Here is a 19,598-nt window from a genome sequence, read left to right as displayed (position 1 = left end):
GAGCAGAGAGATCTTGGCGTCCATGTACATAAATCACTGAAATTTGCCACCAAGTTTGATAGGGTTGTTAAGGCAGCATAAGGTGTGTTAGCTTTTATTGGTCAAGGGATTGAGTTTTGGAGCCAAGTGGTCATACTGCAGCTGTACAAAACTCTGGTGCAGTTGCACTTGAAGTATTATGTACTGTTCTGGTTACTATTATAGGAAGGATGTGGAAGCTTTGGAAAGCGTTCAAAGGAGATTTACCTGGTTGTTGCCTGGTACGGAGGGAAGGTCTTATGACGAAAGGCTGAGGGGCTTGAGGCTGTTTTCATTAGAGAGTAGAAGGTTGAGAGGTGACTTAAATTGAAACATATAAGATAATCAGAGGATTAGATAGGGTGGACAGTGAGAGTCTTTCCTCGGATGGTGATTACTAGCACAAGGGGACATCGCTTTAAATAGAGGTGTGATAGATATAGGACAGATGTCAGAGATAGTTTCTTTACTCAGAGAGTGGTAGAAGCGTGGAATGCACTGCCTGCAACAGTAGTAGACTCACCAACTTTAAGGGAATTTAAATGGTCATTGGATAAACATATGGATGAAAATGGAATAGTGTAGGATTGATGGGCTTCAGATTGATTCCACAGGTCAGCGCAACATCAAGGGCTAAAGGGTCTGTCCTGCACTGTAATTTTCTATGTTCTAAAAGTACTGAACTAGGATTGATTTCCAGCACACTATCCCAGTGAGGCATAACACAAGTATCACAAAGGGAAGGAATCAAAAAGACATTCAGGAGGCAGTCATGCTCATCACATGTTGGATATTTATAGAATCAGCATTGTACACAGCACAGAAACGGACCCATTGGTCTAATTCATTGGTGCTGACCAGAATCCCAAACTGACATAGTTCCATTTTTCAGCATTTGGCCCATATCCTTCTAAACATTTCCTTTTCATGTACCCATCCAGACACCTTTTAAAATGTTGTAATAGTATCAGTCTCCACCACTTCCGCTGGTTGCTCATTCCTTACACACACCTTCCTCTATGAAAAACTTGCCCCTCAGTTCCTTTTTAAATCTTTCTCCTCTCAACTTAAACCTCTGCCCTCTAGTTTTGGATTACCCCACCTTAAGAAAAAGATCTTGGGTATTCAACCTATCCATATACGCCCTGATTTTATAAACCTCTACAGAGATCAGCCCCTCAGCCCTCAACGCTCCAGGGAAAAAAGCCCCAGCCTATTCAGCCTCTCCTTATAACTCAAACCCTCCAGTCTTGGCAACATCCTTGTAAATCTTTACTGCACCCTCTCAAGTTTAACAACATCCTTCTTGTAGAAAGGAAATCAGAATTGTATGCAGTATTCTAAAAATGGCCTAACCAAACTCCTGTGCAGCAGTAACATGACATCTCAACTCCTACACTCAATGTTCTGACCAACAAAAGCAAGAGTGCCATACGCTTTCTTCACCACCCAATCTACCTGAAACTCCACTTTCAAGGAACTATGTACCTGCAACTCTAGGTCTCTTTGTTCGGAAACACCCCTCAGCACCTTACCATTTACTGTATAAGTCCTGCCCTGGTTTGCCTTAACAATATGCAACACCTCACATTTGACATTTTTTGAAAGAATGAACTAACTTACATTTATATAACACCTTTTCATACAATGCAAAATGCTTCTAAGTGAATTGAATATTTTAGAATCACAGTGACTACTGCAAGGTAGGTAAACATTGTAGTCAATTTGTGCAGAGCAAAACCTGTCAAATATAATGAGATGAATATCAATTGATTGCTTTAGAGGTGTAGAAAAGATATAAATATTTGTCCAGCTATTGGGATAATTTTCATGCTGCTGTTTAACCAGTACAATAGGATATTTTGCATTTAAATTAGTAAGCAAATAGAAATTTCACCGTAAGTCTGAGTTACCCAATGAATATTTCAGATGGTGTGTTATTTTACAAGAAATATTGGACAGGCTAGGCCTGTATCACCTGGTGTTTAGAAGAGCAAGAGGTGACTTGATAGAAACAGAAGATGCTGATGGGTCATGACAAGTTGGATGTGAAGAGGATGTTTTCTCTTTTGGGAGGATCAAAAATTACAGAATATTTGAAAACCAGGGGTTGTTCATTTAAAAAAAAAGAGATAAGGCAAATGTTTTTCTTTCAGTACATCGAATGTCTTTGAAGCTCTCTTCCTGAAAAGGTGGTCAAAGCAGAACTCAAATAATTTTAAGGCAGAGGTAAATAGATTTATTTTTTGGGAAGCAAGGAGTGAAAGGTTATCGGGGTGGAAGGAAAATTGATCTGATGTGGACTCAGATTGGCCCTGATTTTACTAAATAGCTGAGCAGGTCAAGGGGCCAAATGGCTGCTCACTAATTATCTGCACTGCTGTACATAATTCAATACTAGATAATATGTACAATCTTCCTGATAATGTTCTTATTTTAGTAACACAGCAGCCGCTGGCCTGCAAGACCCATGAGAGCAAATAAAAAGTAATTTGAATTTCCTGCAATCTGTTACTTTAGTTAAAAAAAAACTAACTGATTAATTTTTCACAAAAGCTCTGACTCTTAAGCATAGGAAAACCAGGTTCAAGACACCAATCTGTCCACTGGGACAATGATAGAAAATCTGCAACAGTTCAGTGCTGTGTTGTACCTGTAACACAATACACAAATACTGGTTTTTAGGAACGCCGGACTAAGTGTTCAATAAAAGCTCCCAAAATGTACAACCAAGTGGAAAATGGTTCATCGTTCGTATTTGTACTTTAATCTTCAGTACTGTGAAGTAGCTATAATGTATCAGGCATGGCAATAAATGTTGAGCTTTGCAATAGGGACCAGTTAAAAATTATAACTTAATTCGCTTGCAGGTCAAATCCTAATTTATGAACTGCATCATGTCACTCTGTGCATCCCAAACAACTTAATGTAGCTACACTAATAACTCTCTGCTCCATTAGTGACAGCGTGGAATTTCCCCAGCCTGTAATTTAGTCACTAATTACATAGTCAATCTCACTAGTAAAAATGGAGATGAATAAATCTCACATGATGAAAACAAGTCAATTTCATTCAAAGTTGCAAGTCCACATTCAGTGAATGAAGAAGTTATAAATCTCCTGATAGTGGTAGCCCTACACAATAATCTACACTTTGCTTCCATTAACACATGCATGACTTGAGGTCTTCAGCATCACAAATTCCAGTCTTTTCAATATTCAGCATCTTTTTGATATCAAAGTGAAATGGCTAAAGGCTATGGACCCCGACAACATTTCAACAGTACTGAAGATCGGAGCACGAGAACCAGCTGTGACCCGAATCAAGATATTCAGACTGACATCTACCTGACAATGTCGAAATTTGCCCAGGTATGTCCTGATACACAAAAAAACAAGACAAATTCAAGCTACTCAATTGCTGCCCGATCAGTCTTCTCTCGATCAACAGTGAAGTGATGGAAAGTATCATCAACAGTGCTATCAAGCAGCACCTGCTCAGCAACAACCCTGCTCAGTGATGCCCAGTTTGGGTCCACTCAACTCCTGCCCTCATTAGGTGCAAACATGTCTGGCACGTAGGAAGATGATCATGATTGTTGGAGATCAATCGTCTCAGCTCCAGGATATCTCTGCAAGAGCTCCTCAGGGTAATGTTCTCGGCCCAACCATCTTCAGCTGCTTCGTCAATGACCTTCCCTCCATTATTAGGTCAAACATGAGGATGTTCGCCAATGATTGCACCAATGTTCAGCTCCATCACGACTTCTCAGATACTGAAGCAGTTCAAGGCCAGATGTAGCAAGACAATATCCAAGTTTACGCTTAGAAGAAGCAAGTAACATTTGTACCACAAATGTGTCAAACAAGAACACCTTCAATAACCATCACCCCTTGACAATCAGTGGTATTATCATTAAATCTCTATCAACATCTTAGGGCTATTTTGACCAAAACCTGAACTAGATTAACCATAGAAATACTGTGCATGCAAGGGGTGATCAGAAGTTAAGAAATCTTGCATCGCATAACTCAATCCCTGATTCTGAAAATCCTTTTCAGCATTTACAATGCGTAAGTCAGGAGCCGAATGGAATACTGCCCATTTGCCTGGTCGAGTGCAGCTTCAACAACACGCAAGAAGCTTGGCACCATCTGGGACAAATAACCCCACTTGATTGGCACCATACCCACAAACATCACATACCCACCACAAATGCACAACAACACCAATATGTACTGCAAAAATTCACTAAGGCTCCTTAACTAGCACCTTCAAAACCCATAATCATCACCATCTCGAAGGACAAGGGCAAGAAATACATGGAAACATTATGACATGCAAGTTTACCTCCAAACCACTCACCATCCTGACTTGGAAATATTACACTATTCTTTCACTACTGCTGAGTCAAAATCCTAGAACTCCCTCCCCCAACAGCACCATGGCTCTATCCACAAAATGGATTGCAGAAGTTCAAGATGGCAGTTCACCACCAGTTCCAGTGAGGGATGGACAATTAATGCTGACTCAGCCAGTGAAGCAACATACCGTGAGTGAACTTATAAAAAACAGCTGCAAGTCATCAGAAACGTAGCGGAGGAACTGCTGAGAATGGAAAGTGCTCGTTGATTAGCCCTGGGATCAAAGATAGGTTTTTGTAAAAAAATTCACTTTATATAACAATGAAGATTCAGAAGTTCAGGGCAAATTTGCAAAGAATAATAAAATTGGAGAACAGGATAACTTTTGAATCAGGGAATACCGCCAGTAAATGAGAAAATGAAAATATACCAGAGGATAACAGTGATGGATGAAATGTAATAAGGGTTTATGTTGAGAATCTCACATAAAAAGACAAAATGGGGAGAAAGATTGTCCTCTGCAGTACATTTTGAGTGAATTTGGCATTGGAGTAGGGAAAGGAATGAAAACTCAATGGAAATTTATCCTCCCATTTATACAACTAATCTAGAATATCGACTGTGCTTCTCTATCCACAGATGCTGCCAGACCTGTAATGTATTGCAAGCAGCTTCTGTCATTGTTGAACCTGATGTTTCTTCTTGTGACATTTCCAGTGTAGCTATAAGCTTTTGCTTGCAACAGATAAATTCATTTGGCAGGGATATCATAACTGCTGCAGAATAGTTCTGTGGCAATTCCTTTAAGGAGACACTTGCCCCAGTATTTCAGATTTTGTGGGATTGTCCTTTCAGATTAAAAAAAATCATTGGAAAATACAACTTCCTTAGACTGTGTAACTGCAATACAGTATAGAGGCCACTTGGTCACTTTTAGACAGCAATTGGCAAGGTGAAAACACCTCAGTTAAGAAACCTCCCTTTTTTGATTTCCTGCAAATGTTTATTCTTAAGTGGTAATCCTACCCAGAGTGTGCTCAATATGATTTAGATGCTGCAATTCAAACATAACCTGGGTTCAGTAGTCAGGTGCTGAACAACAGCTGACAAAATATTGTCATACAACATGTCAGTCCATAAATCAGCTATTTAAACACGATTACTTTTCAAATAAATGTCTTGTAAAGGAAAGCTGTTTTTATTTAAAGTAATGTCTATTAAAAAGATGTTAAAGCATGAACACAGGCAACTGTCAATCTGCAGAAATCAATTTAATTAATCACTTACCATCTTTTGTTAAATTCATGCCTCCAAACACCAAAGGTCCAACATACTGTGCCTTGATGTCTCCATCACGATAAACAAATATTGTTGGCAGGTTCCTGTCAGGGTAGTTGGGTATACAGGTTGTGGATATTGCTTTAATAAATTTAGTTTCTGGGAACATCATTGCTAGTTCACTTAGATGTTGATTGAGCAAGGCACAAAGAGGTATCCTGAAGCAAAAACATATAGACAAGTAATTGTAAAACAATATGAAATAAATATTAACAAATGCTCAAAATCCTTATTAAGCAATCAAGAATGGGAGTTAAAATCTCAATATTTATTTAGGACACAGTAACATTTAAAAAAAAAACCTTAAATCTACTAAATTTCAGATGGCATCAAACTGTATTACACTGAAATATTGGGAGAAGAGATTTCAAATAGCTACCCCTCCAATACAATAGCACTATCAGCCATGTTAGCATGGTGAAATTCTTATTGCAAATTTTCTTACAGATTATGATAACATTTCTTCCATAAAAATTATACCTGAGGAGTAAAGGGAAAATCTGCTTTAATGCCTCAGTATGCTTATCTGATTGCACAAAGACAGCATAACAATAAAATGAAGTTTGAGATAGCATTAAGTACGATGAATGTTTGAGATTCAAATTGTGTCTTACAGATGGTTTTTATACTTACCCCTGTTTGTAAAGATGCAGTATTACCCACACACCCTTGCCAGCTTTAGTCACCTCCTGCACATAGTCTGGCCCAGAGATCTCCAAAACTTCCCCAAAGACCTTCTTCATCTGGGTTGCCTTCCATTCGGCTAGCCGCTGCTGTCTGAATACAATTAAGTAAATGATTATTTTCTATTACAACTTTAAATAGTAGCTAATCCTTTAGATTCCTTCGAGCTGATTTATGGACTTGCATGTTATATGACCATATTTTGTCAGCTGTTATTCAGCACATGGCTACTGTACCAAGTTGTGTTTGAGTTGCAGCATGTAAATCATATTGAGCACACTGTGGATAGGATCACCATTTAAGATCGTTAATGTTTAATGCCAGAGCTATTCAATACATTTTTCATACGGGAAATATGTCTTTATAAGAAACAACAGCTGGAATTCATTGCCATCTCCTCTGGCAGGGTCTGCATTGTTTCCACCCCTCCACCCCGTTAGAATTCATGGTGGGAAAGCCCGTGAATATTCTGCCTGCTCTAGTAGCACTATTCGAGACCCCCCAAGTGGACAACCAATGCTCACTTTACCTCATTCCACTACTGTTGGTATTAACTAAGTAATAGGTGGGCCAAGCGCACGATAAGCAAACCCATGGCTTGTTTGTGGGGGAACCCAGAGGGGATTCCTTCATTTAAAGGCACTAGGTGTGTGAATAAGGGGCCTGGTATTGGGATGGAGCTCCTGCTGAGGTCCACCTCTTCCTTTGCCCCCAAACTCCCTTTCATAGTTCCCACCCAGCAGCCTCCATCTGGCCATATGTCCTGGGATCCAGCAATGATGCTGAGCCTTGACAGGGTGCAGTAATGGCAGCCATCACTACAGTCGTGGCAGCAGTACCTTCAGCACAGCAGTCAGTCTCTGCCTGGCCAGAAGCTCTCCTCAGGTGCCACTCCTGCCCTTGGGGTCCTCAAACCCAGAGGAGACCTGCTGCTGCCCAGAAACTGCCTGAGTGCCATTTTTAATTTAGTAATCCTTCCCCAAGAGAGACTTCAGAGGGTTCCTACTGGTTTTCCAGCCAGAGGCAAGACCTCTATCACCTTCACTGAATCAAATCCTGCCTGAAATAATGTTAACATGACAATAAAGACCCTGTAAGTTTGAATTTCAAAAGCATGACCAAGTAAAAAGTACACCAGCATAAAGACATCAATGCCCCATATGTCAAATACAGATAATATAATAGATAGAATTTGTTGCAATGGAGTATTGGAGAGCATCTGCAGTCAGTTAGATTTGTCCTTCCACATTTAGATTTTCTTCAAAACATTGTTGGTGGCAAGCAGTAGAAAGCATGAATTGGTGATGGCACAGAGAAGGAAACTGAGCATCTGGGACCCGAGTGAACAAAGCAACCAACAATGTATCTTGTTAACCCACCAGATTGGATACTTGGGAAGCAAAGAGCAAAAGGATAGAGAAGGAAGTATTAAGTATTGCTGAATTCAATGTCAAATCTAATACACAAAGAGAAAGAATGATTATAAAAAGAGAAATAGACAAGATAAAAAAATTAAATTCAATATCGTTAAAATCTCCAACAACTAACACTTGGAGGAATGAGACTGCACACTCAAAATCAGTCAATCACCATGTCAAGTGAGTGCAGTAACTTATGCTTGAATGACAAGGCTAACTTCCTATGGCAAACTTAATCATGTTTACTGTGTAAACAATGACTACACAATACTCAATGCATTTCAGTAGTGAAACAGGCAACAAAATGCCATTTTCATGAAGATAAATTGATTAAGCGAAATTACACAGAAACTTCTAGACTCTGCCATTTAACTATTCAACTATCTCTTGCCTGAAGTTTATTTATTATTCATTCAGGGGACATGGGTATTGGGCAGTAAACACATCTCTAGTTGCCCATGAAAAGTGGGTGAAGAGCTGTTTTCCTCAACCATTACAATCCCATGTGGTCCACCGACTAAAAAGCAAATTCCAGGAATTTTGCCCAGAGATATTGAAGGACGGAGGATATATTTCCAAATCAGGGTGGGGATAAACTTGCAGGTGGTGGTGTTCCCATGTATCTGCATCCCTTGTCCATGGATTTGAAAGGTTCTAAAGATCTTTGGTGAACCTCTGCATTGCATCTTAACAATAAAATTGGGGTCTATATTAAAACAAAAGAAAGATTAATATGTGAAAATTCTGCTATGGCAAATGGTAGAATTTGAATTCAATTTCTTTAAAAATCTGGAAGTAAGGATCTAACGATGTCCATGAACCCACTGCTGACTGTCAGAAAAACCTCTCTGGTTCACTAATGTCTTTTAGGCAAGGAAATTGCCATCCTTACCTGGTCTAGTTTACGTGACTTCAGACCCACAGCAATGTGATTGACTCTTAACTGCCCTCTGGGTAATAAATGCTGATCCAGCCAGCGATGCCCTCCCGTGAATGAATTTTAAAAAATTTAAAAAGGCAACGTGACACACAGATATAAAATTCAGTGTAAATGGAAAGAGCATACTAACTGAAGAATGTCCAAGTGTTCTGCAAACCTAGACAAAGAAGAATTGTTTAATTAGACTTCACAAGTGCATTATCCATCAGACTTGGCATTGTGAAGTACTTTTAAAAAAAGAGGCAGATCACATATTGAGAGCGGTCAATTAAAATAATAATAAATTATGCTATGTTATAGAGTGGACCATGGCAAATGTTTTGGTTTTTCAATGGTAACTTGATGTTCTTGGGTTTGCTGGAACCCAGTAACCAAATGAGATTTGCATTTCCAAACATCCTTGTTTAAAATCTTCCAATCATTTACCTATACATTTCAATGGCTCTTTCATCTTCCTCACTGAATTCATCCTCATTCTCCTCTAACTCCTCCAGGGTCATGTCTTCATATGTTTTAACTGTCAGAAGGAAAACCAGATTTGTTATCTGAATATACTGAGAACATCACATTTTTAAAAATTTGTTAACTTGTAAGCATACATTAAAAGTGCACTCTCCTGGTGTAATAAGATACAAGGCACACTTTTTTAAAAAAATTTAGAAATGGAGCAGAGAAACCATGGGCTGAATCTTGTGCTTGTTTGCCCAAGTCCAAGTTGCTACAAATGTTTTTGGAAGGTTTTTTTTGCCACATGGCCAAAAAAGACTTTCCTACTGCATCTTACCAAATATCACCTAATTAACTACCTACTGCTCCTGTAGTGACCCTCACATTCGATTTTGGACATATCACTCATGTTTCCCAGCAACCACCACACAGCAGATATCCCAGAAACCACTGGTATCCCTCATGCCCACACCATCTTTAAAAATCCATTGTGCAAGCACTGTCAGTCCAGAGCTGCCCTGTACAGTTCCAGACATTTGGTTTTGGACATGGCAGACACGAGGGGATACGCAGCTTGCTGTGAAGGCAGGGACCTGGAACATCTGTTGGATAGTGCATAGTTGGGCCATACTCTTTCTCCTGTGAAGTGAAGTGAAGGTCAAGAAGCCACACCATTCCAGCCTGATCCGAAGTAGCCACTTGGCTCAGCACCATCTGGAAGAATGCCCAGCACTTTAGGAAGATGTTGTCCACTCTACCAACATCAGTGCCTCACCTTCTCTCAGGTACCTCACACTACCTCTGCTACCGCGCCTGCCTCTCACCAAGGCTTACACTCGACTGCTCTCGTGAATGTCTGCAACATTGACCCTCATACACTGTCACCCATCCCAATTCCCAACTAATCCTGCGTGCTCTCTCTGCCATCTAAATCACTTACTTGGGACATGTCCCAACCATTGCCACCCATTTTCATCTCCCGAGATATGTGACCCCCTCTCTCTGATTCCAGGAGAAAAACAGTCCCCATTAGGTCAGAAAATTCAAGGTGGGTGGTAGATTGTTCGACATTCAGCTCCTTATCCTTCATGTGGGCAGAATTCTGACTCAGAGGGGCTGACTGACCATTTCCAAGCTGGCTGCAATCAAAGGCTAAGACAGAAGGAAAAGAGCTTGGTGTTTCTGGCCAAGGTAGCAATGTGCAACGAGGCAAGGCAGGGATATTGTGAGCATCCAGGAAGGCTCAGAGACTGGAAACTTGGACAAAGTACCAATGTAATGTCTGCAAATCTTGCAGTAATTGCACTCCAGGGAGATGTTTCTGCATAGGGAGGGGGAGCTAAGTTAGTTTAAAAACATTCAATGGACCCTGAAAGACTGAAAAACCCATATAATAGACCAAAGAACAGACTGCAAATGAGGGATCATTAATCTAGAAGCTGGCTTGAAGTTTGTTCATTGCAGGCTGCATCATATGGAAATTGGGGAAATCTCTGGGCATTTGCTGGCATGTTTATTATGTGGATTGTAGCTCACTGAGAGAGAGGTAGAAAGAGAAAAATAACAGTTATTCAGGTCTGTGCTGTAAGCTGAGTTAAAAACAAAAACTGCGTGGAATCCAGGTGAGGTGTGATCTCAATTTTAATTTTGTAATGGAACAGAAGCTGGAAGATTGTCTAGTTTGAATCTATAGTGGTTCTCCACACGGTTATGAAAAATAAATCCTCATTAGCTGTATGTTAATGGAAAGCTGATCAAAACAAGGAATGAGACATCCACAATTAAAATAGGATAAATGGGATGTTTACCTCTAAGAATAGCTGGGGTTGAGAATTTTCCAGAGGATTGTGGCATCTTACAAAAGTATAGAACTCTAAGATCAATGTGCCTTATTAAGAGAATTTTTGGGTGAAGAAATAAATGAGTCCATAACATTCGTAATTATAAACCATATTGTTGTGTTCATAGTGTTTACTATTTTTTATATAAAGTTTTTATTTAGAAAAGCGAAATATTGTGGTGTACCTCTATTGGTTGAAACAGGGTATTAAGCATTTTCTTTACAACTTAAAAATCCTTAACAGAGTTCTAACAACATCATCCACATGTTATAAAGAATGCACTAAAGTAAATGACTTGTTAGCTTGTAAAATTCGAGAAGATTTTACTAAAATAGGTAAGCTAAAACCTGCGACAGCCTGGAACTATGCAAGTTTAAATGCCATCCTTCCATGTCGGACCTAGATGTAAATCAGAGTGCTGACAGGCTAGACAATGGAGAAAGCTAAATTTTCTATTTAGCTGCACGAAATCTAGTGTGGATAGCTCAAACTAATCAATACAAGCCAATCAAAATTCGGGCAATTGGACAAGAGTGGCCAAAACCTGAAAATTATATCAGCAACAAGTGGTGAGAATAGCAAGGGGGTAAAACATATCTGCCCTGGTCTTCAATCTATTGTTACAAATGCATCCATATCAGTCCATGATAATATCAGTAGGAATGACTAGCACATAGCTCTGAGTAACTGAGAAAAAGTCCTGTTTTTACATAGAGGACGTCCTCTATTTTGCTTTATGGAACTGCTGCTATGTTATACGTGATAGACTCAGAACAGACCCAGAAAGTCAAAATTGAGCATCCATGAGCCTTCAGCAGGGGTAGATTTGTATTGAACGATAATGTGCAATCTCACTGCCTGCCCTTTCCCATCAAGTCAGTGTTCAGTTAATGGTCCGGAATGGCATGCCAGGAGCAGCACCAGGTTTCCCTAAAACTGGTGAAGCTACAATAAAGGACTATGCCAATGCTGAACAGCAGAAGTAGCGCTAAAATAATGTTGAAAGTTGCCCAAATAATCCAGTCTACAAAATGCAAGGAAAATCCAACCCAGCCAATTACTGCTTCACTGGTCTACTTACAATCGTCAGAAAACTGATAGAAAGGATCTTTTACAATGCTAGTAGGTTATGCACATTCAAATATACAGACCCGTTACCAACGCTTATCTTGGGTTCTGCCCAGTTGATGCAGATCTAATTACAGCCATAGTCATACAGTCATGAAGCATGGAAACATACCCTTTGGTCTAACTAGTCCACACGAACCATGATCCCAAACTAAATTAGTGCCACATGTGCCTGTATTTGGTCGATACCCCTCTAAGCATTTCCTATTCATGTACCTGTCCAAATGTCTTTTAAATATTGTAACTGTACCTGCATTCACCATTTTCTGTGCAGTTCATTCCACATATGAACCACTGTGTAAGAAAAAGTTGCCTCATATGTCCTTTTAAATCTTTTCCCTCTCGCCTTAAAAATTTGCTCCCTAGTTTTGAACTCCTCCACCTTAGGGAAGAGACCCTTATCATTCAACTTATCTATGCCTCTCATGATTCTATAAATCTCTATAAAGGTCACCCCTCAACCTCCTATGTTCCAGTGAAAAAAAGTCCCTGCCTATTTTTATAACTCAAACCCTCCATTCCAGGCAACATTCTGGCAAATCTTTGCGAACCCTCCCCAATTTAATAATATCCTTCCCATAACAGGGTGATCAGAACTGCACATAGTACTCCAAAAGAGACCTCACCAATGTCCTAGGCAAAAGTGAGGACTGCGATACTGGAGGTCAGAGTCTAGATTCGAGTGGTGCTGGAAAAGCACAGCAGGTCAGACAGCATCCAAGGAACAGGAAAATCAATGTTTCGGGCAAAAGCACTTCATCAAGAATGAAGGCAGGGAACCTCTCGGGTGGAGAGAGAAATGGGAGGGGGTGGGGCTGGGGAGAAGGTAGCCAAGAGTACAATAGGTGGATGGAGGTGGGGATGAAGGTGATAGGTCAGACAGGAGGGTGGAACAGATAGGTGGGAAGGAAGATTGGCAGGTAGGACAGGTCATGGGGACGATGCTGAGCTGAAACTACCAGTTTCCTTATTTCCCCATCCCCCATCTTACCCCAGTTGCAACCTTCCAGCTCAGCACCATCCCCATGACCTGTCCTACCTGCCAATCTTCCTTCCCACCTATCCGTTCCACCCTCCTGTCTGACCTATCACCTTCATCCCCACCTCCATCCACCTATTGTACTCTTGGCTACCTTCTCCCCAGCCCCACCCCCCTCCCATTTATCTCTCCACCCCAGAGGCTCCCTGCCTTCATTCCTGATGAAGTGCTTTTGCCCGAAACATCGATTTTCCTGCTCCTTGGATGCTGCCTGACCTGCTGTGCTTTTCCAGAACCACTCTGATCTAGACTCACCAATGGTCTGTACAACCTTAACTTGACATCCCAACTCCTTTACTCAAAGGTCTGAGCAATGAAGGCAAGCATGCTAAACACCTTCTTAACCATCCTGTCTACCTGTGACATTAGAGCCAAATTCCAAGAATGACAGTCTTCAACATCAAAACAGATTTTGACCAAGTACGGCATCAAGAAGCTTCAGAAAAATGCATGTCAAATGGGATTATGGGGGGGAAACATCCCTCTGGCTGCAGTCATATCTCAATTGGTTGGTTGTGCTTCCTCGAAGTCAGTTATCTCAGCCCAGTTTATCACTGCAGAAGTTCCTCAGGGTGGTGTCAGAGGCCCTAGAGTGCCTTCAACAGCTTCAGTTACCTTCCCTCCATTATAATATCTGACTCCTCAAGTACAGAAGCAGCCTGTGCCCCCACATGCAACAAGATCTGGACAACAGTCCGGCTTGAGCTGATCAGTGGCAAACAACCTTTGCACAGTACAAGCGCCAGGCAGCAACCATTTCCAACATGAGGGAGTCTAACCATCATCCCTGACATCAGTCAGCTTTGCATGGTCAGAAAGGAGAGATCCCATCCACAGTGACACACAGCTCAAGTAAGTATGTATACTAATTTGACTGTTTATGATAGGTTACTTCCAGTTTGAAGGTAAACAGGGGATATATTTACAGTTTGAGTGAGTACATAAGTCAGGGAATTTGGAGGCAATATTGGACATCAATACAGGGGAGAAGAGGTGCTTTTTGCTTGCGTTTTTATCTCATTAGTTTGCAAGGCTTTTATTTAACAGGATAAATTGAACTCCAGGACTAGGGGCACAGCACAAGAGTAACATCACAGATAAACCATAACTTTATTGGTTGATAATAACTACTAATTAGACTGTCTATAATAGGTTACTTTCAGTTTGAAGGTAAACAGGGGATTTATTTACAGGCTGCGAACTAAAATACCAGTGCAAATTTCTTTAAAATCAAATTAAGAATTAATTAATTAAAACAGACATGCAGGGCCAGATGATGTGTTGTAACTACACGCTGTGGGAGCTGTTAGACCTCACTGTGGCTCATAGCAACCACATCTGTACTAAGTGTTGCTTTAGGAATTCCAGCTCCAAGTTGATGAGCTGGAGTCTGAATTCCAAACAGGGAAGTGGAGAGTTACCTGGATGCTGTGTTTCAGGAGGCAGTCACACCTCTTAGATTAAATACCTCAAATGCATTCAGGGTCAGGAGGGTGTGACTATGCAAGAGGCAGGTAGAGGGATCCAAGAGGTAATGCTGAAGGATCCTCCATCTTTAAGCTTGTCTAACAGGTTAGAAATTCTTGCTCCCTGTCCGGATAAGAGTGGGGCTATAGGATGAATGAGGAAACTGACCACAGCACTATGGTACAGAGAACAATTCAAGAGGGCACAGAAAAAAAAAGTAGTTGTAATTGGTAGGAGTAAAATCAGGGAAATTGAGAATGTTCTCTTTAGCCAGGATCGAGATTCCCGAAGGCTGTGCTGTCTGCCTGATGCGCAGCTTCAGGATACCTCATATGGGCTGCAGAGGAACTTGGAATGAGAGGAGAAAGACCCAGTTGTCAGGATGAAGGGCTTAGAAGTGTGAGGGAAAGCTCTTATTGAAATGTGCAGAATACTGAGAGACCTGGATGAAATGGACATGGAGAAGATGTTTCCACTAATAGGACAGACTAGGACCCAAGAGCACAGCCTCAGCATTAAGAGATGAACTGAGGGGATGAGCAGGAATCTTTTCAGACAGATGGTGGTAAATCTGTGGAACCCATTGCCATTGAAGACCATAAAGGCCATGTCATTGAGTATATTTAAGACAGAATTAGATGGATTCTTGATTAGTAAGGGAATCAAGTGTTACAGAGAGAAGGCAGGAGAATGGGGTTGAGAAACATATCAGCCATGATTGAATTGCACAGCTGACTCAATGGGCTGATGGGCCAAATTCTGCTCTTATATCTGCTGGTCTTAAATAACATTACCATCACTGAATTCTCCCACTATTAACATTTGGTAGGTTACCAATACTCAGCAATTTAACTACTAAAGGTACAAGAGGAGGGGAGAGCCTGTGAACCTGCTGACTCTTTAAATTCTGACCACAATTTATAAATCAAAGGTCAGGTGTATGGTGTGATGGAATATTCTCCACTTGCCTGGTGTGAATGCAGCTCCACCAACGCAAAAGGGTTGACAACATCCAAGCCAACATAACATATACAACTGTAGCAATTCCCCAACCTTCTTTCAATAGTTCCTTTCAAAGCCTCTACAATCTTGGAGGAATAGGGTAATAGACAAATGAGAACCCCATGATGTACAAGATATGCTCCAAACCATACATAATCCCATTTTTGGGAATATATTACAGCTTCTTCGTAATTTGGAGATGCCGGTGTTGGACTGGGGTGTACAAAGTTAAAAATCACACAACACCAGGTTCATAGTCCAACAGGTTTAATTGGAAGCATTAGCTTTCAGAGCGTTGCTCCTTCATCCGGTGGTTGATAAAGGAGCAGTACTCTGATAGCTTGTGCTTCCAATTAAACCTGTTGGACTATACCCTGGTGTTGTGTGATTTTTAGCTTCTTCATAGTCACTGGTTCAAAACCTGGCAAATCCCTTCCTAACAGGAATATACCTAGAACAAAGACTGCAGCGCTTCAAGAAGCCTTAAACACTCTTTAAACTCCCACAACTGACAAGAAGTACATATCACTGTAAAGGCCACTTTTGCTCCATCACAATCTACAGACCCAGAAAATAACACCGTCTTATTCCTCTATAAAACACTGCCCCAGGTTAAATTAATAATTATGGGTGGGGCAGTGTTTTGTAGAGGAATAAGACGGTGTTATTTTCTGGGTCTGTAGATTGTGAAGGAGCAGAAATCGCCTTTACAGTGATATGTACTTCTTGTCAGATGTGGGAATTTAAAGAGAGTTTAAGGGTTACTGCGGATTATATCTGCCATAAATGCTGTTGGATGCGAATCTTATCAAACCAAATGGATCGGTTGGAGAGACAGTTAAAAGCGATGAGGAATTTGCAGCAGCAACAGTATGTGATGGATAGCAGTTATAGGAAGGGGGGAAAAGTCTCAGATACAGTCACATAGATGGGTTAACTCCAGGAAAAGTAGGAGAGGTAGGCAGGTAGTGCAGGAGTCTTTTGTGGATATACCCATTTCTAGCAGGTGTCTGTTTTGGAAAATGTAGGAGGTGATGGATTCTCAGGGGAACGTAGCACGAACAGCCAAGTTTCTGGTATTGAGACTGGCTCTAATGCAACGAGGGGTACGTTGGCTTCCAAGAGATCAATTGTGTTAGGGGATTCTGTAGTCAGAGGTACAGACAGATGTTTCTGTGGCCAGCAGAGAAAAAACAGAATCGTGTGTTGTTTCCCTGGTGCCAGGATCAAGGATGTCTCAGAGAGGGTGCAGAATGTTCTCACGGGGGAGAGGGGCCAGCATTGGACAATTGTCCAAATTGGAACCAACAACATAGGAAGGGAAAAGGTTGAGATTCTGAAGGGAGATTACAGAGAGTTAAGCAGAAATTTAAAAAGGAGGTCCTCAAGGGTAGTAATATCTGGATTCTGGTATCCAAGCCAACATACCATATACAACTGCAGCAATTCCCCAATCTTCTACGAGCTAGTGAGGGCAGAAATAGGAGGATAGAGCAGATGAATGCATGGCTGAGGAGCTGGTTTGTGGGAGAAGGATTCACATTTTTGGATCATTGGAATCTCTTTTGGGGTAGAAGTGACCTGTACAAGAAGGACAGATTGTACCTAAATTGGAAGGGGACTAATATACTGGCAGGGAGATTTGCTAGAACTGCTTGGGAGGATTTAAACTAGTAAAGTGGGGGGGGGGTGGGATGCAGGGAGATTGTGAGGAAAGAGATCAATCTGAGACGGGTACAGTTGATAACAGAGGTGAGTTAAACAGTCAGGGCAGGCAGGGACAAGGTAGGACTAATAAATTAAAGTGCATTTATTTCAATGCAAGGGGCTAACAGGGAAGGCAGATGAACTCAGGGCATGATTAGGAACATGGGACTGGGATATCATAGCAATTACAGAAACATGGCTCAGGGATGGGCAGGACTGGCAGCTTAATGTTCCAGGATACAAATGCTACAGGAAGGACAGGAAGGGAGGCAAGAGAGGAGGGGGAGTGGCATTTTTGATAAGGGATAGCATTACGGCTGTGCTGAGGGAGGATACTCCCGGAAATACATCCGGGGAAGTTATTTGGGTGGAACTGAGAAATAAGAACGGGATGATTACCTTATTGGGAATGTATTATAGTCCCCCTAGTAGTCAGAGGGAAATTGAGAAACAAACTTGTAAGGAGAAAGTGAGGACTGCAGATGCTGGAGATCAGAGCTTAAAAATGTGTTGCTGGAAAAGTGCAGCAGGTCAGGCAGCATCAAAGGAACAGGAGAATCGACATTTCGGGCATAAGCCCTTCTTCAGGAATGAGGAGGGTGTGCCAAGCAGGCTAAGATAAAAGGTAGGGAGGAGGGACTTGGGGGAGGGGCGTTGGGAATACAATAGGTGGAAAGAGGTTAAGGTGAGGGTGATAGGCCGGAGAGGGGGTGGGGGCAGAGAGGTCGGGAAGAAGATTGCAGGTAAGAAGGTGGTGCTGAGTCTGAGGGTTGGGACTGAGAAAAGGTGGGGGGGGGGGGTGGAATGAGAAAGCTGGAGAAATCTGCATTCATCCCTTGTGGTTGGATGGTTCCTAGGTGGAAGATGAGGCGCTCTTCATCCAGGCAGTGTGTTGCATGGTCTGGCGATGGAGGAGGCCAAGGACCTGCATGTCCTTGGCGGAGTGGGAGGGGGAGTTAAAGTGTTCAGCCGCGGGACGGTTGGGTTGGTTGGTGCGGGTGTCCCAGAGGTGTTCTCTGAAACGTTCCGCAAGTAGGCGGCCTGTCTCCCCAATGTATAGGAGGCCACATCGGGTGCAGCGGATGCAGTAAGTGATGTGTGTGGAGGTGGAGGTGAATTTGTGACAGATATGGAAGGATCCCTTGGGGCCTTGGAGGGAAGTGAGGGGGGAGGTGTGGGCGCAAGTTTTGCATTTCTTGCGGTTGCAGGGGAAGGTGCCGGGAGTGGAGGTTGGGTTGGTGGGGGGGTGTGGATCTGACAAGGGAGTTGCGGAGGGAGTGGTCTTTCCGGAACGCTGATAGGGGTGGGGAGGGCGGTAAGGACAAGCCAGGGAACTATAGACCAGTGAGCCTGACCTCGGTGGTGGGCAAATTGTTGGGGGAATCCTGAGGGACAGGATGTACATGTATTTGGAAAGGCAAGGACTGATTAGGGATAGTCAACATGGCTTTGTACGTAGGAAATCATGTCTCACAAACTTGATTGAGTTTTTTGAAGAGGCAACAAAGAAGATTGATGAGGGCAGAGCAGTAGATGTGATCTATATGGACTTCAGTAAGGCGTTCGATAAGATTCCTCATGGGAGACTGATTAACAAGGTTAGATCTCATGCAATACAGGGAGAACTAACCATTTGGATATAGAACTGACTCAAAGGTAGAAGACAGAGGATGGTGGTGGAGGGTTGTTTTTCAAACTGGAGGCCTGTGACCAGTGGAGTGTCACAAGGATCGGCCCTGGGTCCACTACTTTTGTCATTTACATAAATGATTTGGATGCAAGGATAAGAGGTACAGTTAGTAAGTTTGCAGATGACACCAAAATTGGAGGTGTAGTGGACAGCAAAGAGGGTTACCTCAGATTTCAACAGGATTTGGACCAGATGGGCCAATGGGCTGAGAAATGGCAGATGGAGTTTAATTTAGATAAATGCAAGGTGCTGCATTTTGGGAAAGCAAATCTTAGCAGGATTTATACACTTAATGGTAAGGTCCTAGGCAGTGTTGCTGAACAAAGAGACCTTGGAGTGCAGGTTCATAGCTCCTTGAGAGTGAAGTCGCAGGTAGATAGGATAGTGAAGAAAGCGTTTGGTATGCTTTCCTTTATTGGTCAGAGTATTGAGTACAGGAGTTGGGAGTTCATGTTGCAGTTGTACAGGACATTGATTAGGCCACTGTTGGAATATTGCGTGCAATTCTGGTCTCC

At 41.9% G+C, this 19,598-nt stretch overlaps 2 protein-coding genes across 8 annotated transcripts in view; one reads left to right on the top strand and one right to left on the bottom strand.

Annotated features, from left to right (window-relative positions):
- Positions 1-19,598, top strand: part of LOC122550642 (uncharacterized) — a 119,821-nt gene that overhangs the window by 47,010 nt on the left and 53,213 nt on the right. The gene's annotated exons all lie outside the window — the stretch shown is intronic.
- pdcl3 (phosducin-like 3) overlaps positions 1-19,598 on the bottom strand; it is a 41,623-nt gene that overhangs the window by 6,684 nt on the left and 15,341 nt on the right. For 2 of the 3 annotated variants that reach the window (XM_087988099.1, XM_087988100.1), the window contains exons 3-6: positions 9,189-9,279; positions 8,893-8,919; positions 6,354-6,497; positions 5,670-5,878 (exon numbers count right to left, since the gene is read on the bottom strand). In XM_087988099.1, the coding sequence (XP_087844225.1) occupies positions 5,670-5,878; positions 6,354-6,497; positions 8,893-8,919; positions 9,189-9,279 (471 nt within the window). The remainder of the gene's footprint in view (positions 1-5,669; positions 5,879-6,353; positions 6,498-8,892; positions 8,920-9,188; positions 9,280-19,598) is intronic. The other variant, XM_087988101.1, reaches the window with a different exon arrangement.

Source organism: Chiloscyllium plagiosum, unplaced genomic scaffold (assembly GCF_037043375.1).
Source record: "Chiloscyllium plagiosum isolate Xiang-an unplaced genomic scaffold, Cpla_swu_hap1 HiC_scaffold_6, whole genome shotgun sequence".
Lineage (NCBI taxonomy): Eukaryota > Metazoa > Chordata > Chondrichthyes > Orectolobiformes > Hemiscylliidae > Chiloscyllium > Chiloscyllium plagiosum.
Note: the sequence above shows the minus strand (reverse complement) of the source record. Positions and strands in the feature narration are given on the sequence as shown.